General features: G+C 42.8%; 1 protein-coding gene across 2 annotated transcripts; it reads left to right on the forward strand.

Annotated features, from left to right (window-relative positions):
• Window positions 1-542: 542 nt before the first annotated feature.
• On the forward strand, window positions 543-25,746 carry LOC148684972 (sterol O-acyltransferase 1-like). Of its 2 annotated transcripts, XM_060276618.2 has the most exons (16): window positions 543-986; window positions 1,952-2,089; window positions 5,604-5,662; window positions 6,901-7,037; window positions 9,716-9,775; window positions 11,056-11,163; window positions 12,860-13,142; window positions 13,642-13,720; window positions 14,249-14,330; window positions 15,457-15,502; window positions 17,147-17,276; window positions 20,237-20,334; window positions 20,574-20,672; window positions 21,269-21,404; window positions 21,997-22,142; window positions 23,420-25,746. In XM_060276618.2, exons 2-16 carry the CDS (start codon window positions 1,969-1,971, stop codon window positions 23,474-23,476), a joined length of 1,641 nt encoding a protein of 546 aa, XP_060132601.1. In that variant the 5' UTR covers window positions 543-986; window positions 1,952-1,968; the 3' UTR covers window positions 23,477-25,746. The 2 variants fall into 2 exon arrangements, 1 of the variants encoding a protein (XP_060132601.1); XR_009557858.2 differs by lacking the exon at window positions 21,269-21,404 and having other exon boundaries at window positions 23,420-23,557.
• Window positions 25,747-26,199: the final 453 nt, after the last annotated feature.

Consider the following 26,199-nt stretch of genomic DNA (forward strand, 5'->3'; position numbering starts at 1 on the left):
TGCTAGTCTTTATCTTAAATGTGACCTGGAAGGCATGCATGACATTTCTGACTTCTTAAGACCTAAAGCACAGGGCTTTTGTGTTACCAGCAAACTTTAATTATCACCTCCTGTAAAAAGAATGGCTTCCACATATGCAATAGCATATTCCACAAAAGATAAATGCACGATTCAGGAGACATACAAGATAACCAGTTAAGTCATTTCCCACATATAGTGTGTGTGGAGCCTGTATTTACTATTTAAAACACTTCATCCAGTTGATTCCAGGGTGGTTTACAATAAGCATATATCTTAATCGAAAATAGAAATAAAAACAGCTTGCACAAGTTAGTGCCCTTGTCCCCATGTTACAGACTAGCAATGGGTCTGCTCTTTTTTACCATTAAAACTGCCCTCGTTGGTTGCCCTGGGTGACACTGTACTTACCAGGTTCCAAAATGGGGTTGCACGATAAATCTCATTTGGCTGCCTGCCTTTAGGTGGCACTATTCGACTGCTCTGGTCCATGGGGTCATGAAGAGTCGGACAAACGACTAAACAACAACATTCGACTGAAACATAAGCACTGCTGGATTCTTCTTTTTTCTTTGGCGATCACTGGTAGCCGAGTAAGATTGTCTTCTGCTGGATTAGCTCAACGCAAAGCTCTAACTAGCCCAGGTGTGCTGAACGAATATCCAAGGATGATGGGAGTTGTCCTTTGGCAACATTTGGAGAACCGAAGGTTCCTCCTACGTGATTTTGTAATACCGTAATAAAAATAAAAATAATTTATTCTCTGTACCCCGCCCATCTGGCTAGGTCTCCCCAGCCACTCTGGGCGGCTTCCAGCATTCTGTTTCCAAAGGGGCCAGCAACGTATCCTGTTCCCACCTGCGGCTTCGCCGCCTCTTTCGCCTGAGGAGCCAAGCCATATAGCGCTCCCCTCCGCGTGCGGAGCTGCAAAAGACGCAAGGGGGAGAGAGACAGACACATAGACGAGGGTAGGCGCTCCGGGGACCATGGTGATGGGACTCGCCCGGACTGGGGTGAAGGGCGAGGGGATGGGCTGGGCTGGGCTGGGAGAGGGGGCGCAGGTACCCCTCCTGAATCTCCCTGGTCGCCGTCGAGAGGGAGCGCTGGCGCGCGGGGAGAGGGGAGAAGGAGCGAAGGAAGCCTGTTGTCCCCTCTTCCTCCTCTCCTTTCCGTGCGTAAAGGCTGGGAACCATAGTTTTCTAATTTGGATGAAATAGAAAACTATGGTTATTTGGACGGTTTCTGTTTCTGCTTGGGCAAAGGGCTGTGTAGTTAGGCAAAAGGCTTGTTAATGTCTTTGCTGATTAAGCAAGGATCATCAGAATTGGCGGCCAAAAAGTGCTGTGTATGTGTGATTTATCCCTCTAAACTGACATATCACCTTAAACGCAAGGGCTGCAAGTGGTGAAATCTTATCGTTATGGAAGATATCCTTTGGCGACATTAAAGGAACAAAGATAGGGCCAGAGAAAATTTCCTGCAACCTTTACTTCCATTAATAATCAGCCAAAACAAGTCTTTTGAAAGATACAAGATTAAGGCAGCCTTTTAAACCGTACATCCATAGATTTGTTAGATTACGTCCCATCATTCCTAGCTAGGAAAACAAGTGGTCAGAGATTATGGGAATTGTAGCCCAGCAACATATGGGGACCCAACCAAGATTGAGAGAGGCTGGCTTTGAGAATGAAGGGAACAGTTTGTGGTTTTGAACAAACCCCATCCTCTGCAGCTTTCACATCTTTCATCAGTTTGAAGTGGTGTATTTAGAAATGCAGCCAGGATACCTAGGGACTTTTTTTGTAAAAGAAAGAGTGAGAGAGCACTGAGGTTCTTAGAATGATTATAATTATACATTATATAATAAAGAACGGTAAGTGCATGGTCATAAAATGCTGAGGTACTTCATACAAGTAAATTTTGTCCTCTGCAGTGCTTTAGCCTGACACCATGGTGGGTAAAGAAAATATCTCCGTAAGGAATCGCCAATCAACTTATGAGACTTCAGAAGAGAAAGAAGACTTGTCAAAGAGGCTTGAAGTAGACTGGTCTTCCTCACAATCAAGCAATGGTGAGATTTCATCAGTAACTGCAGAGATCTTAGTTGCTTAAGCATAAGATTTTATCAGTGGAATGATTTTAAGTCTGCATGTGAACAAAAGATCTGAGGTAAATATGAATCCTTCCTCAGTTCTGCACTGATCTACACACATAAAACAAATTCACGCACAGGCATCTTCCAAAAACCCACCCCAATCCCAAACCCAAAAAAGTTCCATGGCAATCGGCAAATGGTACCGGGGGCAGGACCATGAAATCCGGAAGCCCCTAGTCTTGAACCAGCACATGGGTGGTGGATACATATTCAGTTGTTCCGACTCAAGGAATGAGGCAGTTGAGCAGCTCAGCAGCTGTATCCATGAGTGAGCAGTCCTATTTAGGATCCACTCTGCTCACTCTGAAAAGGGGGAGGGTCTAGAAAAGGTACCGTAAAACATAGTCTGCCTCCCTTTTTCCCTGACTGGATAACTAGGCCCAGTGGGGTCACCACCCAGCGGCCATAAAATATAATTGAACTTTGGAACATGGAATATATGGACTTTGTTAGATAATGAGCACCCCGAACGCAGAACTGTCATCATTGCAAGAGAGTTGCAACGTTTTAACATTGAAATTGTAGTGCTTCAAGAAACTCAAAGAGCAGAAGAGGAACAACTGAAAGAAGAAAAATGAGGCTACACATTCTTTTGGAAAGGTCTACCTGAACAAGAATGTTGAATACGTGGAGTAGGCTTTGCTATCAAAAACGATCTTATGAAGCTTTTGTCAGAAGTCCCTACTGGCATTAATGAGCAACTTTCAACACTTCAAATAAAACTTGCCAAAAACTAACAGGCTACTATTCTAAGCACTTATGCACCAACACTGGATGCCAATGAAGACATTAAAGAATTCCCCCCCCCCCTCAGCTGGATACCATCTTATCAGAGACGCCTAAGAAGGCTAAAATCATCTTCCTGGGTGATTTTAATGCACTGCAAGAGTTGTAATGCATGAGTCTATGATTCTATGAAAACCTCCAGTCATACCATTCTATAGTACACGTGACCTTTATGTCATATGGCATACATCATGCTGACTCCTGGGGCATGCACATTGTGATCAACAATGGATTCTTCAGCATGCTCTTGCATGATTTACTTGAAGGCAAATGCGCTTTGATACTCCTTATTTTATCATACATTGCTTAAGTACTGATAACAACCACCCTAGTTTCTACACTGATAACAATCATCCTAGTTTCTACACTTGACATACTTTCAAACTGCTAGGTTGGCAGGAGCTGGGACCGAACAACGGGAGTTCACCTCGTCATGGGGATTCGAACCACCGACCTGATCGGCAAGCCCTAGGCACTGTGGTTTAGACGACAGTGCCACCCGCTCTTGGAACCTCTCCATTCTGAAGGAAATCAGCCCTGAGTGCTCACTGGAAGGACAGATCCTGAAGCTGAGGCTTCAATACTTTGGCCACCTCATGAGAAGAGAAGATTCCCTGGGAAACACCCTGATGTTGGGAAAGATTGAGGGCACAAGGAGAAGGGGACGACAAAGGATGAGATGGTTGGCCAGTGTTCTCGACGCCACCAACATGAGTCTGACCAAACTGCGGGAGGCAGTGGAAGACAGGAGTGCCTGGTGTGCTCTGGTCCATGGGGTCACGAAGAAGCGGACATGACTAAACAACAACAACCCACCCTGTTTGCACATGTCTGCAGAGCTTGTTGCAACAATTAATTAATAATTGTTGCAATAATTAAGACCTACATTTGGCAATGTATGTAATGTAAGAATAAATTATGTTCTGTGATGTGTGTGTGACAGTGCCAATCATACGGTTTGTGGAGGGCTTGGTGCTAATTGCTGAGGCAGCTGGATTTCTGACTCTTGTGAAAGACAATGTCAGAAGCAAGGGAATCTGTCCCCTAAGCAAGCCACAAGAGCTGGAAGGCAGCCCAGGAAGAGGAGAAGGGGAGACTGAGATAATAAGTGAAACTGCCATGGAAAGGGCGACGATGGAAGTTCAGTCAGGTCATCTTGAGATGGAGACGGACTGGAGGCGGGGGAGAGCTCCCCTGTTATATGTGCTTTACTTGGAATTAAAGCAACCTTTTTAATGAACTGGATTCTTGTGTGTTTCACCGCCGCTCCCAGACAACCTCCAGTACCCAGAGGCAGAGGAAGATGAGGAAAGAACAGCAAAGAAAACTAAAATTGATATTTAAACTCTTACAGTGAGGGGGGAAAGTATTTCATCCCCTGCTAAATTTGCCCGTTTGCCCTCTGACAAAGAAAGGACCAGTCCATAATTTTAATGGTAGGTTTATTGTAGCTGTGAGAGACAGAATAACAACAGGAAAACCCCCAGAAACCCAGAAGACAGAAGTCAGAGATTGATGTCCATTATAATGAGTGAAGTAAGTATTTGATCCCTTTGCAAAAGGTGACTTAGTACTTGGTGGCAAAACCCTTTATGTCATATGGCATACATCATGCCAACTCCTGGGACATGCACAATGTGATCAACAATGGATTCTTCAGCATGCTCTTGCATGATTTACTTGAAGGCAACTGCACTTTGATACTCCTTATTTTGTCATACATTGCTTAAGCAAGCATTGCCCAAGTTATCACCCTAGTTTCTGCACTTGCCTAAAATAGCAAGCTCAATAGTTCACATAACAAGTTCTTCACTTATCAAGCTGGTGGTTTAAACAGAACCTCAGGCATTCCTGGCACTTTCCCACACGCTTACTTAGAGCTCAGCAAAACCAAGCTAAAGGGGATTCCATTAATAAAAAGGATTTTTATTTTTCATTTATTAATATGAATGTTCCTTTCATTAGTTTGGCTGGATTTTTGTTCAAGATGTGCCCAAATACAATTGCTGAATGCTTGTTTAATGACAGGAATTTCAAGAAGAACCATTCTAACTGCAATTCTGCAGAAACAAATTTTGTTTCTGTTTTCAGAAAAACTTATTTCTATGCATTGTACACCCCTTTTGTCACAGTTGAATGTCTTGTGTGCACCGTCACTGCTGTCTTGCTCTCACTTGGCTAGTGAACTGGTGCCTGGGTTGTACCACTTGAGGGTGCAGGGGGCAAGCGGTGCATGGATGGTTGAATCATACAGGTGTCCAGCAGGTGGCCAGGAAATCCTTCTCCCTAGCACCTCCTGTTTTTTTTAGTATTCGGCTAGATAAGTTTAAATGGTCTGCCCCAATTAACTACGGTTTTAATGCACTCCAGGAAGGGAAGCCTTGGAAATCGGAATACGGTAGGTTGTTTTTCCTTTTGGTCAGTAGCGAATAACTATTGCAGGTACATCTGGGCAGGGGAATAAGTGAAATTTCTGAGGGCTAGTAACTTTTGTGGACTTATCTGCAGCACTGATATTAAAATACTTTAAATTTCCAGTTTGCATACTTTTCCTGTTTTGCCTTCCATACTTGTGGACAACTTATACCCAGTATGTATCGTCTTTATCGTTTACAATAGAGTAACAATTTTTTCTCTCTCTCAGGTCGTGTTGACGTTGACCATTTGGTCACTCGAAAGATGCAACTTTTGGTGGAGGCTGAGGTAAACCTATCTGAATTGTAGTTAATATGAGTTGACAAGGAGGAATCCCTAGATAGCAAAAAGCCCACCTCCCATCTGCAACAGATCTATGCATAATATTGGCCTGTTAGCAATCCTAGATCCTGTAATTGGAGTCACTGAGTCTTGGACTGCTGAAAGATTTCCTAGGTCTTCTGACATTTTATTTTATTTGAACCATTACATTCCTTTGTAGCTTTATTTGTTGAATGGTTTCTTTAAATATTAAGGTTCATTATTGTTTCACAAGATGTGTATCTGTTTAAAAGACAGAAGAAAATATTATGATGTAGTTTTACAGCTGTGAGGCAGTACTGAGCAGGCAGCCGGGAAACTTCCCATCACACTTGTTTGCTCTTCTCGCTAAATGTTAACCATCACAGCTTCTGTTTTTTAATAACTCTGGAAGTACAAGAGTATTCCTCTCTGCTGTAGCTGCCCTTGCCCCTGCCACCCAAATAAAATTGCCAAATCAAAGCAATCTTAGTGCTAAACTTCTAAAAATGAAATCCTAAGTGAAATGTGTTTCCCTGTTTAATTTCTTTAGACATTCTTCCCTCCATTGGGTAGAGTTGTGAGAGACCTTTTTGTTGGGTTCTGCTAGCTGTTCATTTTTAAAGAATCTTTGTGTGTATGGTGGGGAGTTAACCAGAACTGAGCATTTTGTGGGTGAACATGGTGCCTTCTTACATCCTATTCTTGAACTTGTCAGCTTTCCTTAAATTTAATAGACTAAAAGAGTTTGTTTTGCATGTGGTTGGTATTTGACTAGTATAACAAAAACAAAACAAAAAGCCCTTGCAGAACAAGTCAGTTTTCTGGTCAGATTTCTGTCAGATATGTGGAGTGAGTTTATTTGTAAGCAAGATGGGAGGCAGCTAGGCTAATTATTATTTTATTAGAAAGGCTCTGCACTTGGCTACTTTGCTTCCTCATTCTTGGGGAGCTGTTGATAGGTGGTTTAAACCAGGAATGGGGAACCAGATGTTGCTAGACCAGGAAGTCCCATCAGCGCTGACCATTGGCCTCTCTGGCCATTACTTTGACTGGGGTCCAAGAATATATAGTCAGTTGTCAGGAAATGAGACACGTTCGTTGTTAGCATGGTGTTAGGAAGTCAGCCTTGCATTACATTTTAGCAGGCAAATTACAGGCAATACTTAACAATCATACTTAAGGTGTTCTCTTTTCTCTTCCTTCCTTCCTCCAAATTTTATCAGCAAATGAAGCCAGCTTTCATGGAGCGGATCGACAGCCACTTTACAGAATTCGTAAATGGCTTGATTGCGAAGTCCGTTCAGCTGGAGTCTTCGCCCCCTGCCTTCTCAGCCGAGAAAGACGGTGGCTTCAAAAGCAAGTATGTTGGTTCTTGGCTGAGTCTGAAGCAGAGTTGAAATGTTGATTCTGTTACAGCAATGGTGTGGGGGGGGCACATCTTTGAAGTTGTTAAATTGTTACAAATATTATGCCTGAATATATCATTTTGACTTGACAGCTCAGGGAAGATACCAAGCTTTATAGATTTGTAGAAAATCCATACTTTAACCGACTTTGCTACCTCATCTAATAATAATAATAATAATAATAATAAATTTTATTTATACCCCGCCCTCCCCAGTCAAAAACCGGGCTCAGGGCGGCTGACACCAACAGAACCACAATAAAACATAAAAACAATTAATTAAAATACAGATCAAAATACAGTATTAAAATTTAAAGTGCAGCCTCATTTCAAGTAGGCCATAAGTGGCTGACACCAACAGAACCACAATAAAACATAAAAACAATTAATTAAAATACAGATTAAAATACAGTATTAAAATTTAAAGTGCAGCCTCATTTCAAGTAGGCCATAAATCCAAGCCATGAGGGAGAAAAACACAGGGGTTAGGCTGAGTCTAACCCAAAGGCCAGGTGGAACAGCTCTGTCTTGCAGGCCCTGCGGAAAGATGACAAATCCCGCAGGGCCCTGGTCTCCTGGGAAAGAGCGTTCCACCAGGTTGGGGCCAGTACTGAAAAGGCCCTGGCTCTAGTAGAGGCCAATCTAGCCATCTTATGACTCGGGATCTCCAGAATATTATTATTTGTGGACCTTAAGGTCCTCCGCGGGGCATACCAGGAGAGGCGGTCCCGTAGGTACGAGGGTCCCAAGTCGCATAGGGCTTTAAAGGTCAAAACCAGCACCTTAAACCTGATCCTGTACTCCACCGGGAGCCAGTGCAGCTGGTAAAGCACTGGATGAATGTGATCCCGTGGCCGGGACCCTGTAAGGAGCCTCGCCACGGCATTCTGCACCCGCTGGAGTTTCTGGGTCAGCTTTAAGGGCAACCCTGCGTAGAGCGAGTTACAATAGTCAAGCCTGGAGGTGATCGTCGCATGGATCACTGTGGCCAGATCGGGGCGAGAGAGGTAAGGGACCAACTGCTTGATGCGGCGGAGATGGAAAAATGCCACCTTTGCTGTGGATGCAACCTGCGCCTCCATGGAAAGGGAGGCGTCAAAGGTTACACCCAAACTCTTGACAGAAGGCGCTGGTACCAATTGAGCCCCTGCAAAAGATGGGAGTTGGCCCCCCAACCCCATGTTGCCCCGACCTAGCCAGAGGACCTCTGTCTTCGAAGGATTTAACTTCAGTCGGCTCCCACGTAGCCATCCAGCCACAGCTTCCAAGCACCTGGTGAGTGTGTCCGGGGCCGAGGCAGGGCAGCCGTCCATCAACAGATAGATCTGGGTGTCATCAGCATATTGATGACAACCCAGCCCAAAACTCCGGACAGTCTGGGCAAGGGGGCGCATAAAGATATTAAAAAGCATTGGGGAAAGGATTGCGCCTTGCGGGACTCCACACACCAAGGGGTGCCGCGGCGACAACTCCCTCCCTAGCGCCACTCTCTGTCCCCGACCTGAGATGAAGGAACGCAGCCATTGTTGGACTGTGCCCTGAATCCCCACGTTGGCAAGGCGGTGGTCTAAAAGTTCATGATCGACCATATCGAAGGCTGCTGACAGGTCTAAAAGAATCAGCAGTCCCGACCCACCTCGATCCAGCTGTCTACGGAGATCATCTGTTAAGACGACCAGAGCTGTCTCGGTCCCATGACCAGGGCGAAAGCCGGACTGAAATGGATCTAATGCCATTTTAATCCTTAAAGAAAGGTGAATTTGGGCTCCACCTCCCTCCATGAACCAAGAAGCAAGAAGTCACGTAGGCAGCAGGAACACGGCATCCCGCCATAATCCCCCAAGTGTGAGAGCATATACAGGGCACCCCACCCAGGGAGTGACCAAGGGGGCAACAATAGACACCCACAGGGGCAGTTTAGCAAGTCAGGTGTTCTGAAAGCCCATCTCCAGACAAGTCCTAAAGGCAAGGATATGTAAAGAGTTTTAAATGGTTACTTAGAATCATAGAGTTGGAAGAAACCACAAGGGCCATCCAGTCCAACCCCCTGCCAAGCAGGAAAAACCATCAAAGCATTCCTGACATATGGCCGTCAAGCCTCTGCTTAAAGACCTCCAAAGAAGGAGACTCCACCACACTCCTTGGCAGCAAGTTCCACTGTCGAACAGCTCTTACTGTCAGGAAGTTCTTCCTAATGTTTAGGTGGATTCTTCTTTCTTGTAGCTTGAATCCATTGCTTCGTGTCTGCTTCTCTTAAGAGGTGATGGTAAAGGTGTCTGATAAAGTGACCTAATGTTGAACTTTTGTAACCCTTGTATACCCCTCCCCATTTGTGACATGTAGTGATGTAGTGATGGTGTATTAGTGATGCTTCTCGAAGTGTATTCTGGGGGAAAGAGGGAAGTTTTAAAAGAGGATGTCACCCATGCTCAGGGTTCTTATTCCTGTGGGGATCTGTTTCGCAACAATAAAGATCATGGTCTACAGACTGCTGTTTTGCTCTAAATTCCTTCTTTTACTGACCGCATGGACCCGTGGGGGACTCGCACCCCGACAAGCTGGGCTGTTGAGTAGTGTCTCACCCCAGAATTTTTCCTTAACAATTTGTTGCTGAATATTTGTTCTTTTCACAGAGGATCAAGAGCATCTCTAGAACACGGAAAAGTTTTTGTTGCTAGAAAGTCTCCCTTGGAGTGAGTATGTTTCACTGGTGCCCTTGCTAAAGTTAAAATTCCCTTGATCCATTGGGTGGCTTATCTGCACATCTCGCTTCTCCCTCCCAGTAGATCCCATTCATTTTTATACTGTGTAAACTGAAAGTAGGTATTCCTAACCTTTATAAATGTTCCAGCCAATTGGCTATTCCACACCCCAAAATCTAACTTGGATGTGGCTGTATTCTGTATTCACAGAGGCTGTTACGTTCTGTAGAAACTGGTCTACAGAATAGAATGTCTATTGCCCAATGGCAATCCAGACTCCCCATGGGTGGTCTGGTTCTCCAATAATGTTTGTTCCTAACTTCATTTATATACAGCCCAGGAGAACCCATAACGTAATAGTACCTTGGCCCAGTAGGTTCAGACTTGGATATGATACAGTCCTGTGTTCTCCAGGGCTCCTTTGGAGGCAGGGTGGGATATCAATTTAATAATAAATGAATAATAAGCACTCTAAGCTTCTGAGACCCAAATATTCACATAGCATGGAGTGGGGATTACAAAAGGCTTCAGTCGGTGGAAAATGGCAGAATGTCTGTGTGAAACGATCTTCTGACCTGGTCTGGCATCCTAATTTGACCCACAAGTCCACCTTCCCCAAACCGGCTCCTTCTGTGGGCAGGTAAAGATGTAGTTCCCTGCTGAAAGCAGGTTTGCTGCACCAGAAGTCAGCTGATTGGCAGTGCCTACAAAGTCTTGTGCCTTTGATGACATGGTTTGATTTCAAACCACGCAGGCACAAGAAACTGGGTTTGCAGGCACAGTTGACCATTGCTGCTTTTAATGCCTTGTCCCAGTTTTGATTTCAAATTGTACGGGCAAAGAAAAGGACTTGCCCTGATGTCATGGTTTTGGCAGATGATTCACAGTTGAATGCTTCCCTCCCCACCTGTCAGAATGGCTCATGGGGGGAGGGGAACCAAAACTTTCAGCATCCTGGTTGGAAACAGTTCAAGAATCTCTTTCGCCACACTTCCCCTTCTAAAAAGTGGTGAAGGTCTTATATTTTTTGGCAGGCGAATTTTGTAGAAAATATGTAGTTTTGTAGAGAAATTACACACCGAAAAAGAGTGATCCCATGTTACATTTGAAGGAGGAAAAGCAAATGGTCCAGGGCAGCCACAGCCATATCCTCCTGTGGAAATCTTCTTATCATATTCCTGTTGCTCTTGATTCCTAAGTTTAACCACTGGATGTCCTGGAGTTTAGCTCCACCCCCTGAAATGTTCTAATGTACTTCTTCTTTTCCTCAGTGAGCTATTTGAAGTGGAAGACATCCGGACCATACATCACGTGTTCATTGCTTTCTTCATCTTGATCATTCTCAGCACCCTCATAGTAAACTTTATTGATGAAGGAAGGTAGGGAAATATTTAAGGGATGAGCTGGCGGTTTGTTTGTTTTGTTTTGTTTTAGTGTTGGACTTGAGACATTTCATACCTGAACCAATGAAAATGTATTGCTTTGCTTTTAGTTGAACTAGAAAACCCATAGCAAGTATTCTATCAAAGTGCTTGTACTGGGGGAAAGACATAGACCAAGTGAGGGATCGTGTCTACTTGCAATGAAAAGCTCAAAACTGTAGAAGTATAACCTTTTGAAATGCACAAAAATCTTTCAAGAGTAGAGTCCCAAAGCTGTCTGTGTGTTGCATGTATGCACATGTGCCTGACTTTAGAGTTCACTTTAATCCTTGATTCTGTTTTTATTGGTGCTTTTTTATTGTTCTGGAATTCTGTGTGTGCATGTTCACATTTTACTCAATTTTGGGTTTTCTTTGTTGGTTTAAATACTACCATAACAAGGCAGCAAACGACAGTAATAACAGAATTCTGTGGAAGAGAAGCTAAAGGGTAGAAAAGGATGTATTTGTGCTTTAATAAAACTGGCATCGCTTTATCTGAACCATCAAGAGTCTGTGCATGGAAGGAACCTGTGTCTGTGAGCACCCTAGAGAATGGGAACATGCCCCCACCCATGGTTTGCTCATGCTTGTGTTTGTGGCTCTTCTGCATTTAAAGCTGCAGTGCTATGCATGCTTTTCAGCAATCTCACTGGAACCAAGTGGGGCTTACTTCTGAGTGAGAACACTTAGGATTTGGCTTTTAGGCACGTATCCACTGCAGTGCTAAGGAATAATCCCATCAGCACAAGGATTGCCCCTTCTCCTCCCCTGCATGCCCCCTAAATCTGTTCTGGGGTTTCCCCCAACCATCTAGAGCACATTTGGGGAGGATGTGGGGCACAGGCAGGGAGATCGGGCAGAGAGAGTCCTGTTGCACAAGCAGGAATCCTTGCGCTAATGGGCTGCTTATTTAGCCTTGCATTGAGTACAACCCCCAGTGTTTTATTTGAAGAAACCATCAGGCATTCAGATTGGTCGAAATCAAGCAGCACTTAAAATCCAAGTTCTGCATGCAAATACTTGGGAAGTGTGGAGCCCTGCCAGTATTAACTGAAAGGCTACAGGCTATGCCACAATAAATACAAGTTTCCCCACATGTGTGTGCTTATCCAAGGGGTCCTGGATCTCTGTAGGGGTTGTATCTGTCTGTATCTGTGTGTTTGCTTTTTGCTTTATAGCAGGCATAGGCAAACTCCAGCCCTCCAGATGTTTTGAGACTACAATTCCCATCGTCCCTGACCACTGGTCCTGTTAGCTTGCTTCCACTGGTCCTGTTAGCTAGGGATGATCAGAATTATACTTCCAAAACATCTGGAGGGCTGGAGTTTGCCTATGACTGCTTTACAGTGTTCTGTGCAATATAAAACCTTAGGATGAATACTTAAGTTCAGTATTTGTTTCATAAGATTTATACACCGCCTGATTCTAAAAGGAACCTCAAAGCGGTATATGAAAGATAAAACAAGAAAATCATGAAAAAAATCACAACCATACTCCAAAACATACAAAACTTAGAATACTAAAACAGATTAAAATTACCTCAACTTTCATTATCAAATTCCTTAACTGTTACTGATTTCACCTGATGGAATATATATTTTAACACAAGTATATGATTTTAACTTTCTGTGTTGTTTGAATCTCTTTTGAAGGTTGGTGCTGGAGTTTGATCTCCTGGTCTACACTTTTGGCAAAGGTTCTGTTGTTGCTTCCACTTGGCTTTACATGTTCCTGTTCACCCTGACTGTGCCCTATGGGCTGTTCCTGCTGTGGGCCCAGCGCTACCATGGTTCCTCCCACAAGACAATCCGCTCCGCTTTCTTTGGGGGTCTCTTCATGATCTTCCAGATATTTGGGCTTGGAGTGGGTCCAGCTTACATAGCCATTGTCTACAATTTACCACCAGCTTCTGCTGCCATAGTGATACTTGAACAGGTGAGTTTCAACTGGAGAACTTGTTTCTTGTTGATGTAGGTAAAGGTAATTTCACAAAGCTTGAATTAGCAAAATGCTGCTTTATGCCAGGATTCGAGTCCTTAGCTAACCTGTAATTTTGTGTGCACATTCCACTTTTGCTTCTGCCTGACTTGTGGTAATATTAACAGTGACAAGTTTTCTTTTTTTCCAAGAGATTGGGCCTTAGAGTGTTAGAAATGGTCAGATGCAAAAAGAAACTCACCATAATTTTTAAGGTTCCGGAAGTACGGTGATCGAGAGAGTAATACCAGTACAACTGGAAGCATTCTTGGAGGATACTGATTGTCTCGACCTCTTGCATTCTGAGTGCTGACCTGGTTTGAGACTGAATCTGCTTTGGTCTCATCTTCATCAAAAGAGGGGCAGAGGAGCTTTTGATGCTATTGACCATGGTATCCTTCAGGACCATCTCTCCCTAAATGTCAAATACATTTTATCTGTTATTCCACTCCTTTAGGTGCGTCTGCTGATGAAAATCTACTCTTTTATCAGGGAGAATACACCTCGAATACTTTCCTTTACGCCACAGAAGACAAGTGAGTGACTGTTTTCTGCAATAATGGTACAGCTGTGGGAATTAAGGCTCCCTCCCCTCTTCCTGTTCTGAGGGTTGGGTTCTGTGATATGGAGACAATTCAAAGACCTGTTCTAGTTCAGAATGTTTGTATGGGCCTCCCCATGCTTTGCAAGATTTCCAATGCAATGCAACTTGTCAGTCTTCTAATGCTTATTGGAATGGGAGTACACTTCTTGCAAAGGATATAAGAGAATCCTGGGTTTAGTGGAACAGGGGAAAGTGCTCTGACAATAGGGGGTTTATTGGGGGGGGGGCGTTAAACATGCAGTAAGGGACTTGTCTTGCTCAATGTAAAAAAATGTAGGATAAGAATGGCATATAAGCATATGCCATATAAGCCATCTCAAAATGTATTACTGTATTGGTAAACTCAAGCATTAATAAACAGTTTGAGACCCATAGAAAATAGGATGGAACCCTCTGGATTTATTTTTTAGGGTCTGGCATTATCTGGTACTAAACGACTCTCTCTGTTCTGCTTTTTCAGACACCGTCCAAGTTCCTAAAGTTTCCCAGTACCTGTATTTCCTCTTTGCTCCCACCCTTATTTACAGAGATGAATATCCCCGGTAATGTCAATGTAGTTGCTCCATTGTGACTTGGCAATTCTTATAGCCATTGTGATTGCAAGGTTGGAACGGATGCATGCTTCATAATGGAGGGCATAATAAACGGGTTGGGAACCTCAGGCCCAGGGGGCAGGTGCGATCTTCTGCAGTGGCATAGCATGGTGGGGCTACAGGCACGGCTGCCATGAGTGCAAAATTGTTATGGATGCAAAAGTTCAACACCCGGGGCAGCCTCTTCTGTCACTGGGATCCATTGAAAGCAGCTTCTCCATTCAAACCAGGAGTGACCTCTCCAGACCACAGAACGACTCTTCTATGTCTCCTGGGTGATGCAAACAGTATTAGGCAGTTGAATGTGCATGCATCCTCTTGTCTGTTTCCCTCCCTCCACCAAACCTCTCCTCGTGGCCCTGGGCAACCCACACTACTCCACTGGTTTCTGAGCCTCTCTACGGTATCTACTGCTCCACACACTTTTGCCTTAACCCATGGTCATGAATTTCAGTGGGTCGTCTCTGAGTAAAGGTTAGGTTTGTTTCTCTAAATTTTCCCGGAGCAGGCCTAGTAGGATCCAAAATGCATAGGCTCAATGCATATCTCTTTTGAGGACACCAGAGTTTTTTGCTTCTGGTTACAGTAACAGGTGCTCTTCATGGGTTTTGATGGGTTATATATATATTTCTAGAGTTCCTTTGTAGAAGTTATACAGGGTTATCTTTCAATTTTTCATGGTATTCCACATTCTCCAATCTGTATATCCTATTGCCATCAACTACTCCTTTCCTTCTTTATGCAAAATAACAAACTGATTTTAAAAAAATAGTGCAGCTGCACATTTAGTAAAACATGCCATTTGAGTAAAGTTATAACTAGCAAACAGACTTTCTTATGTTAAATATTGGCTGTTCTGGAATAGAAATTGGTTTGTGTTTACTAAAGACTACATCAGCTCTGCTTTTATTTTTTTATTGCACCTTATTAGTTGCCTTTATCATGGAAAGTAACTCAAAGTGACTTGCTGTCTAGCAGTTGTTTGTAAAATTCTCACAAATTAGGTTTCAGCTGATGCCAAGCAAGCTCTTGTCTTGACTTAGGTGTAATGACTGTGATTTCCTTCATTTTTCAGAACTCCTACAATAAGATGGAGCTATGTAGCTACCATGTTTGCACAGGTTAGATATTTCTCTTCCTTTTGGGATTCCTGTGTTTCTGAAGCCTTGAAAACTGCTAAGAGTTCCTGGTTCATAAAAATATATACTAGCCTACTGGACTGCACAAGCCTGCATTAGTTATTTTTATTTTGGCATAAAAAAACAGAGACAAAGCTTTCTGAAGCTGCCATGCCTGGTCACATGGAATTGCATCCTATTGTCATAGATTTGGATCGCTGAATGAATAATTACCCCTAAACTAATGACAAACACACCTACCCATTATAAGATAAATAAAACCGTTTTGCTTCTCTGAAGACAGGACGTAACAGTTCTAAACATCAAGCCTTCTTAAACCAACTTTTAACCAATGTCTCTGTGCTAGTCTTCTTATTATCTGAACGTTTCCCGAAGTTTAGGAAATTGCTAACAGTGCAGCATCTGTATATTGTACAGTCAAACCTTGGTTCCTGAACGCCTCTGTTATCGTACATTTCAGCGCCCGAACACAGAAAACCTGGAAGTGTTGAGGTTTTCAAACATTTTTCGGCTGCCAAATGTCCGACATGGCTTCCACTTGAGTGTAAGAAGCCTTGGTTGTCAAATGTTTTGGAAGCCGAATGGGCTTCCGGAACAGATTATGTTCAACATCCAAAGTTTGACTATATTTTTATTCTGCTGAGTAGAAGAGATCACCTAATTTCAAGCCCGGTTGTATTTTTCAAATGGAGATGTAGTCTTCCCCTGAGGTAGGCTAGCCGTGCAGATCCTAAAAGTTCAAAGGATTACTGAATGAATAATTCTCCTAAACTAATGACAAACACACCTATCCATTATAAGATAAATAAAATAGTTTCATTTCTCTGAGGACAGGATACAATAGCACTAAACGACAAGCCTTCCTTAATTGACTTTTATCCAATGCCTGGGTGCTAGTCCTCTGATCATCAATAAACGTTTTCCAAAGTTTAGGAAATTGTGAACAGTGCAGCATCTGTATATTTTATTTTATTTTTGCTGAGTGGAGCAGATCAGCTGATTTCAAGCATGGTTGAAGGCTAGCTTTGCAGTGTCACAGATCCTAAAAGTTCAAAGGACCATCTGGGATAAAAAGATATAATAATAATAATAATAATAATTATATTTTATACCCCGGCCAACTGGCTGGATTTACACAGGCGGCTTCCAACAGAATATTAAAATACACATATACACAGGCTTCCAATGTGTGTTGACTCTGTTGCTTGTAGGTGCACCTACTTACCCAGGCCTTCCAACTGCTGGCATGCTGAATCTGCACATGGTGGAGCCCACGTGGAATGCCGTTTATCTGAAAGAAGCACAGTCTATCGTAGTGGCACTGAATCCTTTGGTTAGCTGTTGCCTATGGCTGCATACACACCAGACATTTAAACCACATGGCCTCCTGCCCCCCCTCCAATAATATTGGGAACTGCAGTTTATTAAGGGTGCTGGGAATTAGAGCTGGGGGGGGGAGTGCACTTCCCAGGATTCTTTGGGGAATGCCATGTGCTTTAAATATACTGTATTATGTTTACTCAGCTTAGATCTGTGCATATTGGGAACTGGGATCAGCTTTCTCTCTTATGGCTTCCTCCTGTGCTACTTTTATAATCAAGGGCTTTTGTTTTTACTCCTGTCTAGGTCCTCGGGTCACTCTTCTATACTTCTTATTTATTTGACAAATACATTTTACCTGCATTTCGGAACTATAGTCGAGAGCACTTTAATGTACGAGAGCTGGTCCTTTGCATCTTCAACACCATACTTCCAAGTGAGTACTTCTGTGTGTCATACTGGGCCCCTTTTAATTCTGGAATTTATCTAAGCAACAAATAAAATAATAATCAGATACAGTGGTGACACTGGCAACAACTGGTAAAGTATGGCCTGTTGGGTGATCTTAACTGTGGATCTCCAGGGTTTCCAGACAAGGAACATTTCCTGGCTCTACCTTTTGCATGAATCCGCTACCACTGAACTACTGCTCTTCTCTCTGAACAGCTTTTGCAGTATGTAATAATATCAGTACAAGTAGACTGGAGCAGGTGCAATCCTGCTTCATCCATTTCTGCTTTTTAGTTCAAAGTGCTGGTTTTGACTTATAAATCCTCATGCGGCTCAGGACCCCAACACCACAAGGGCTTCCTCTCGCCTTGTGAACCAGCCTGGTCACTGCGTAAATATCTTAGGGAGGAGTGGAGGGTGGAACATACAAACAGACCCTTTTAGTGGTGGCTCCCTGCTTGTATGTGGTCCCCAGGGAAGCGTGTCTGGCTCCATCATTGTCTGTTTTAGGTGCCAGTCAAAAAACAGACAATGGTTCCTAATGGGAGGGTAATCAGTTACAGTCATACCTCGGTTTAAGTATGCCTCGGTTTGAGTATTTTCAGTTTAAGTACGGACTTCCGGAACCAATTACACTCATACCTCGGGTTAAGTAGCTTCAGATTGAGTACTCCACGGACCGTCTGGAATGGATTAATTCACTTTCCATTACTTTCAATGGGAAAGTTCGTTTCAGGTTAAGTACAGTCTTTTGGAACCAATTATGTTTGTAAACCGAGGTACCACTGTATTTACATGGTCATTGACAAAGGAGGGGGCCAAATCACTCCCCAGGTTTGTCCAAGGTAGGGCATTAAATATGAAACGCAACCAAGGATTCCAGCAAGACAATACCCTTTTATTAACTATACTGCAGTCAAGGAAAATCCCATAAAATGGTGGGATCACAGGTTTCAAGACACTTTTATATTCTTTCACATACAGCTTACATCATGCTAAATATACGAGTTATATGTTGTCCATTATGCATTAGCCATGACATGACATCCTCATGCTCTGGTCAAGACCCCCTTACAGGTCATCACTAATACAACAAACTAGCCTCAGATCAGAACAGCCAAGTCAAACAATAAACAGTCAAACAAGTCAAAACAAGTCAAACAATAAACAAACACAAAAGTTAATCTTTAACTAAAACAGCAGATTCTTTCTCCTTGTTCTAGTCTATATAGTCTGATATTGGTAAAGGACTTTATGCACCTTCTATTCTTATATGTACAGTGGTACCTCTGGTTGTGGATGGGATCCATTTTGGAGGTCCGGACGGATCCCAAGGTTTTCGCAACCCGGAGGACCTTTTCTGTGCATGTACGCATACGCATCCCGAAGTTTACATAACCAGAGGGTTACGTAAAAGGTATAAAGGTTCAAGCTAACTAATAGCAAATATAACTAAAGAAACAAAAATACATATTTTTTACATTGAATTATCTAAAACATTAACAATCTTTTAGACTTTTATTAAATTTCTGAACATTTTACACATAACATTCCAATACATTTTTGAAGAGATTTCTTTTCTGTTCTTGACTTCTCAATCCGTTTTCTGTGATGTTTTCCTAATGCTGCAACCTATTGTCACTCATTTATCACAATACAATTGTCTCTAATTTTTTCTGTTGCTCTTAGCTGAAAACCTAGTTGTGGATTCTTCATCCTGTAATGTTTCTTTAAAAAATCCAAAAAGGTATTCTATTCTTCAAAAAAGTACTCAGCATTAGATTCTCTTATTATAGCTGTTAGCTTTGCTAATTCAACATAGGTCCATTACATTATTATCCATTCCTCTTTAGTAAGGACTTTTTCATCTTTCCATTTCTGTGTATAAAGAATTCTAGCTGCTGTACTTACATACATAAACAATTTAACCATCCTTTTTTGAATTTCTAACCATATAATCTCTAGCAGAAAGGCTCCAGTGTTTGTTTGTTTGTTTTTTAAACTCCCTTTTTTATCTTTTAAATTCCTCATTGAGTCCCCTCTCCCCTCCAGAGAGATGGGAGAGCCTACTTGCTCAGTTTGTGGCCTGAAAACACAAGTGCAACATTATACGTCTTCTATTTACAGCATATTTATAAAGGTTCAAGGTAATTAATACTTTAGCAAATATGACAAAAGCAACAAAAATACACATTTATGCATTTACACATTAACAATCTTTAATGATGTTTATTAAACACTTGTTTATTAAACACCTGGGACCCAGGTGGTGCTGTGGGTTAAACCACAGAGTCTAGGGCTTGCTGATCAGACGGTCGGCGGTTTGAATCCCTGCAACGGGGTGAGCTCCCATTGTTCAGTCCCTGCTCCTGCTCACCTAGCAGTTCGAAAACACATCAAAGTGCAAGTAGATAAATAGGGACCGCTCCGGCGGGAAGGTAAATGGCGTTTCCATGCACTGCTCTGGTTCGCCAGAAGCAGCTTTGTCATGCTGGCCACATGACCCGGAAGCTGTCTGCAGTCAAACACCGGCTCCCTCGGCCTATAGAGCGAGATGAGCGCTGCAACCCCAGAGCCGGACACGACTAGACCTGATGGTCAGGGGCCCCTTTACCTTTACTATTGCTAGGTCCATTTCTTATCCTTGCTAGCTTATTTGCTGCCATTTGCCCCTCACAGAGCTTTTGCAGTACAGTATACGTGGCATCAGATCAACAACCCTTTGCCCAACACTGCATTAGCAAATGGTCAAGAGCAAACATCCTCAGATATTGTCCTAAGCAAGGTCAATCAGTACTTTTATTGCTTCTATTTCAAGGGTTCGCTGTTCTAGCGTGTATATGGAAACTTGGGGAGCAATACAGAGGGGGGAGGGCAAGCCATTTCCCCCTCCACATAAATGAAATAAATTAGGCTGAAATACATGTTTTCTTCATTGCTCCCCAGGTATATTGGTGACAATATTCTTATTTTTTTTACTCCTTCACTGCTGGCTGAATGCTTTTGCTGAGATGCTGCGCTTTGCTGACAGAATGTTCTACAAGGTAATTGATGTGCAAGGCTCATGGTCTCTCTCTCTCCCCAGGGCCTCTGAATTTCAGCTACCTTCTATATTTCCCTTTTCTGAATATGCTTTGCAGGTTTTCCCCCTACATTGAATTACTGTTCATGTAGAGAAAATGTCACATTTGAATTAGCTTTGATCATTTTGGATCTAAGCCTTGGGGACCTACTGTAGCTACCAATACTCTGCTCTTTTTACTTCCCTGATCCTCTCTTGCAGGACTGGTGGAATTCTACATCTTATGCTAGGTATTACCGAACCTGGAATGTGGTGGTGCATGACTGGCTGTATTACTATGCATACAAAGATTTCCTTTGGGTAAGAAACCATCTTTTAATGCACCCCCTTCCTTCAACTCTAATAGAAATCCATTTTTTAAAAGGAATGGCAGAGATCTTTACATTTCACCCACAAAATGATTTTATTAAAGTTCTAATGTAAAGGTGAATTACACAACATGTAAAACACCTAGTCACTTTACTCATACAGAGATCTGACAATAGCCTCTTTCCTGGTGAGGAAGGTGGAAAGAGAGAAGCTTGTACTTATGCACTCTGGTTTGTATCCAGTATTTGGGAAGTCACTTTCTTTATACCAGTCTATCACCAATTGACCCCTCTATGCCATATCCCACACTGTTCCAGTTCTTTTGTTAAGTGTTTGTGGGGCTGCATTGAGTAGGAGGGAACAGCAAAAATAGGTGCCCTGCCTTGTGCAAGTAGAAGTCCTTTTGATAGAGCAAGGCCACCATTGGAGACAACCTTTCCTGTGCAATAAATATGAATGGGCAATTTAAGGGTGGTTATCACAAGCTGTTCACCGCCGTTTTTGAAAATTGGATATCCTCTGATACATTCACCTATCAGAGAATTCACCCTTCCCCTTGTTTGTCTCTGTCTCTTTCTCACCACCAGTTATTTGGGGGAAAATCCAAAGCAGTTGCTATGCTGTCAGTCTTCACCCTTTCTGCTATTGTGCACGAATACATCTTGGCCGTCTGCCTTGGTTACTTCTATCCGGTCCTGTTCTGCTTCTTCATGTGTTTTGGAAGTAAGTACCTAATACAGTGGATCCACCAGATATGAACTTAATTCGTCCCAGGGATCCGTACTTACCCCAAAAAGTTCGTATCCAGAGGCGCTGCTTCTGCGCACGCGCACGGCGCAATAAAGCACCTCTGCATGCGAGAAGCACGCTTTTGCACATGCGCATGCTGCGAAATCCAGAAATATACACTTCCGGGTTTGATGTGTTCGCAACCCGAAATAACGTTACTCGAAGGTAACATAACCTGAGGTACAACTGTATACCTTCCAGCAACAACAGTTTCTGAAATTACTGAGGTTTGACTTTTAGCTGCCACCTGTTCTTAAGATGCAGAAGGCTTGTTTTCCAGCCCGCCCTAGCATTTGCACTCTCAAACCCGGAACTTCTCCTGACCCCAGTTAAATATCCATTTCTAATACATATATATACCCATTTTCTGAGACTGATCATGGCCAGAGTAAGAGGGAGGGCTTCCTTTGCTTGGCTGAGGAGTAAGGACTTCTAATGCGCCAAACTGTAATTTGTGACTTTCTCAAAGTCTCATGAGGTGGTCAATAACATGCATTTTGAGTGCATTTTAATTTTCTTCCGCCAGTGCTTTTCAACTTCATTCTCAATGACCGTCGGAAAGGCCCCATTTGGAATGTGATCCTGTGGATTATGCTCTTCCTTGGCCAGAGTGTCATATTTTGCCTCTACACCCAGGAATGGTATGCCCATAAGCACCGCCCTTTGGAAAATGTGAGTATTCCACTTGTCATTGGAAGTAAGAGGAACAGAGCTGAGCTGCTATTCTAGACTATTCATTCAAGGCCTAACATGTGAACATGAAATTTGAAAACTTCTTCCAGATTTTTAGAAGGTTGCATTCTGCCCAGAATAGCTACTGTTGAGGTTCCTTTCTAACAGGAATTACAAGCAGCAGGGTCAGCAAAAAAACTCTGAAACTTCCTCCATGTCTTTTTATATGAATACTGTAAAGCTCTGAGCTACTTTTTGCCCTTCTGGAGAGTTGAAAGCCAAAGGTTCTTACAGGATGGAAGGGGGCAGTAAAGAAGGGAGGGAGAGGAAGGTAATGGAAAAGAGTGAAAGGCCTTAGCGGAGCATAGTGGTTTCTTCATTTTGCTTGCTGTGTTCTGTGATTCAACTGCCAACTTTGGATCTCCTGGGTTCAAACAGAGAGAATTCACTACATCTTTGCCACATTTAATATGCAGTGCCCGCTACCTTTCCTCATTTAATATGTAATGCCAGATCAGCCCACATGCATATGCATAACCCCCTGGGGCTGCTTCTTGGACAGTTGAGGCCTCATAGTAGCTGGAGCCAAGGGGGATTATAGTTTCAGGATTGCAGACACCTTAGCAGTTCTGCTTGACAGGGCCGTCTTAAGCATATCTGGCGCCCTGGCGCGAAGATCCCTCCGGCGCCCCCCCCCCCGCCCCGTTTCCCAGCGCGGCTGTCTGGCGGCCTTACGCCCTGGCGCCCTGCGCCACCCAGCCTTGCCGTAGGGCCGACCCTGCTGCTTGACCTGGAAGACCTGCCATTCAGAGAGTTAAAGAGGCTGGGTGAAGCTGCCATCTTAGGCATATCTGGCGCCTTGGGGCCGTGGTGCAAAGATCCCTCCGGCGCCCCTCCACCCCGTTTCACAGCGCAGCTGTCTGGCAGGCACAGCGTGCCCTTACTGTAGGCCCGGCCCTGCTACTTGACCTGGAAGACCTGCCATTCAGAGAGTTAAAGAGGCTGGGTGAAGCTGCCCTGAAGGGGGGTCTTATTGGGAAAGGCAAGCCTTTCCCCACCCCCAACCCACTTCTAATTGCCTAGATTGGCTGCTGAAAGTTGGGGGGCTGCCCAGGCTTGAGATACAGCAAGTCCTTAGGTCCTCTGTAAAACACTTTGGTTTCATCACTGGCGTTTGTTCACATGGCTACTGGATAGGAAGAAGAGACTTAACAGACAGAAAGTGAAAGTGCCCAGCATTTCCTGCCTAACATTACTGTTCCTCTTGTGTTTTATAGCCCACTTTCTTTGACTATGTGAAACCGCGTTCCTGGACCTGCCATCTTAAGGTCTGACACCCTTTGGGATATCCCTCTGTGTCAAGGCCTGAAGATGTTTGTCTTTTAAACAATGACAAGAAGTTGGGCTAGCGTGTTAAAATGAATGCAGACTTTTTAAAGGGAAACTCTTTAGTCATGGCAAATGATGGCATTTTGTCACTCAAGGCAGCTAGGACTGCAGGTGGCTTGGCAGATGGTTCTCTTTCCTTTGGCAGCTCCAACCTGAGCCATTTCCAGGCTGGTCATGAAACCTACTGAATGGTTGGTGAAGGAATTTTTGCCTATTGCAAACAGTACTTTTTGTGTTACTGTCTGAAGTTGGCTGTACAGTGCTACCTTGGTTTAAGAACAGCTTAGTTTAAGAACTTGGATTAAGAATGCTGCAAACTTGGAAGTAGGTGTTTTGGTTTGTGAACTTTGCCTTGCAATAAGAACATGTTTTGCTTCCTATTGTTCCCCCGCTGCTATGGGAAAGCACGCCTTGGTTTAAGAACACTTTGGTTTAAGAATGGACTCCTGGAACAGATTAAGTTTGTAAACCAAGGTACCACTGTATTGTGATTGGGGTTAGGCTTGCCTGTCTGACCGTAACCGTCCTTCTGAATTGCCTTTGGAAACGGGACACTTGCTCAGTATTTGTATGCATTCTTTTGCTTGTTGCTACAGCACAATATGTGATGGAGCCAATGGCCCACAAAAAAATGACTTTGTTTTTTATTTACTGTCACCAGACAACCTCGATTCCTCCCCACTCCCAAATATAGGCAGAGGCTTTGAAGGAGATGCAGGGCTATTTGCATTGGGGTATGGAAAAGGGAAGGAGAGTGGGAGAGAGACTTGGGGTTTCTTACCTTTCGCAAACCACGGCCCAAGCGAGGAGGGCTTGAGTCTGGAGATGTGTGTTACGGGACACGCTTCTTGTTGGAGGGCCAAGTTCACTTGCCACCTGTATGTGACTTTGTGGATACCTGGTTGGAGAAGCAGTAAGGTATTTTATACCCTTTCCCATGGAAGTAGCCATAATGTAAGCATATGAGTTTTGATTCATCCACAACCTTTAATTTGCCAAAACAAATAGTTGTTGTAATGTAAATTGGCCGAGGATACATGGAATCTGTTAACTTCTGCTTCGAAGGATAATGTTACTGATCCTTATGTGTCACGAAAGGTACGTTGTAACTTTTTTGCCTTGTTTTCGAGCTTTATTCCCCCCCCCCCCGCCCACCTTTTGAATAAATTTTCACTGGCTGAAGTGTACCATTTAGGTGTAGTATCTTCCTTTGGATACTTAGCCTCTTAATAATACGAGCAGTAAAGGTTGGTCTTTTCCTTACCAGGCTCACTTTGCCCTTTGGCTTCCTATCCAATAAAACAGGCAGCATTAAATTAAGTACCACAATTAAGGTGCCATGTGTTCCAGGTTTATTTGACGAAGGTGGGTGTGTCATTGATATACCCATATATTCCGGTGTATAAGACAACTGGGCGTATAAGACCACCCCCAACTTTTCAAGTTAAAATATAGAGTTTGGGATATACTCGCCGTATAAGAAATTCGACCCGGCGTATAAGACGACCCCCGACTTTTGAGAAGATTGTCCTGGGTTAAAAAGTAGTCTTATATGCAGGAATATACAGTATGTTAATTTTTGTGGATTGAATATGATGAGCAGTAGTTTCAAGATGCCCAACGTCAAGTACAGTATTTGGTGATTTGTCTAAACTGAAAAGGAAGCAGGAAATTTTATTAATTATAACGATGCAATTAATGAAAGAAAGAGTGAGAAGTAAATTAAGACAAGAATAGAGGGGGGGAAAGGAAAGCGATGCATGAATAGTAGGAAGTATTTTCCTTTGTATTTTTTTTCCTTTTTTGCGTATTTTATGTATTGTATGTAAATATCTTAGCTCTATTTTTCGTTCTTTTATCATAAGTTGTATAATTTGAATAGTTTATTAGTTTATTTAAGTCTTATTTGAAATTTGAAATTATGGTTTGAGTTATGGTTTGGATTAAGTCATGTTAAGTTATGTTAAATTATGTTAATTCCTTTATTATTTTGTTAATTTGTTAATTTGTCATTTTGTTAATTTGTTTATTGCTTTTTTGTTAATTTGTTTATTTGATTTGTTTTGCTTTGTTTATTTTGTATTGTTTATAGAATTGAAATAAAGTTTTTCTTTTATTTAAAAAAAATAAAATAAAAGCCGTGTCTGGTGTTGTCCCGTTTTTGTTAAAAAAAAAAAGATAAAAAGATAATATGCAGTTGAAAAGGTTGACAATAGGACCCATGGAGGGGAAGGTGGGAATTCCAAAGATTCAGAAAAATCTCTAAATATGGATATGTACTTTGTATTGTTATAAATCAATACAGTACTGTAATTGTAAAACCAAATAAAAATTATTTCAAAAGAAAACAAAAAGGCCTGGCAAAAAAATAATTTGCCTAGCACCAGGAAGAAATTGGAGGAGATGCCAGCGGATCCCACCTCTGTCTATGAATTGCAGCGGATCCAAACTACGTACACACACTATTATATAGATTTTCAACCACCAAAGGTTATCTTTTGGTTCTTGCATGAGCATAGGCAGGGGGGAGCTGCCCCCCTAAATCAATCAAAATCAATACAAATCAATACAAATCTTAGGGTCCCCCCCGATAAAAGCCTGCCCCCCCCAACAAAAATCCTGGCTACACCTTTGGGTTCTTGTGTGAGGTAAAAATCAGGTCGCTGGA

This window comes from Zootoca vivipara, chromosome 7, assembly GCF_965207765.1.
Source record: "Zootoca vivipara chromosome 7, rZooViv2.hap1.1, whole genome shotgun sequence".
NCBI classification, from domain to species: domain Eukaryota; kingdom Metazoa; phylum Chordata; class Lepidosauria; order Squamata; family Lacertidae; genus Zootoca; species Zootoca vivipara.

Coding starts and splice junctions, on each gene's coding strand:
- LOC148684972 (XM_060276618.2), top strand. CDS start 1,969: ATGGTGGGTAAAGAAAATATCTCCGTAAGGAATCGCCAATCAACTTAT. Junction 11,164..12,859: donor AACTTTATTGATGAAGGAAG/GTAGGGAAATAT, acceptor TCTCTTTTGAAG/GTTGGTGCTGGAGTTTGATC. Junction 15,503..17,146: donor TAGCTACCATGTTTGCACAG/GTTAGATATTTC, acceptor ACTCCTGTCTAG/GTCCTCGGGTCACTCTTCTA.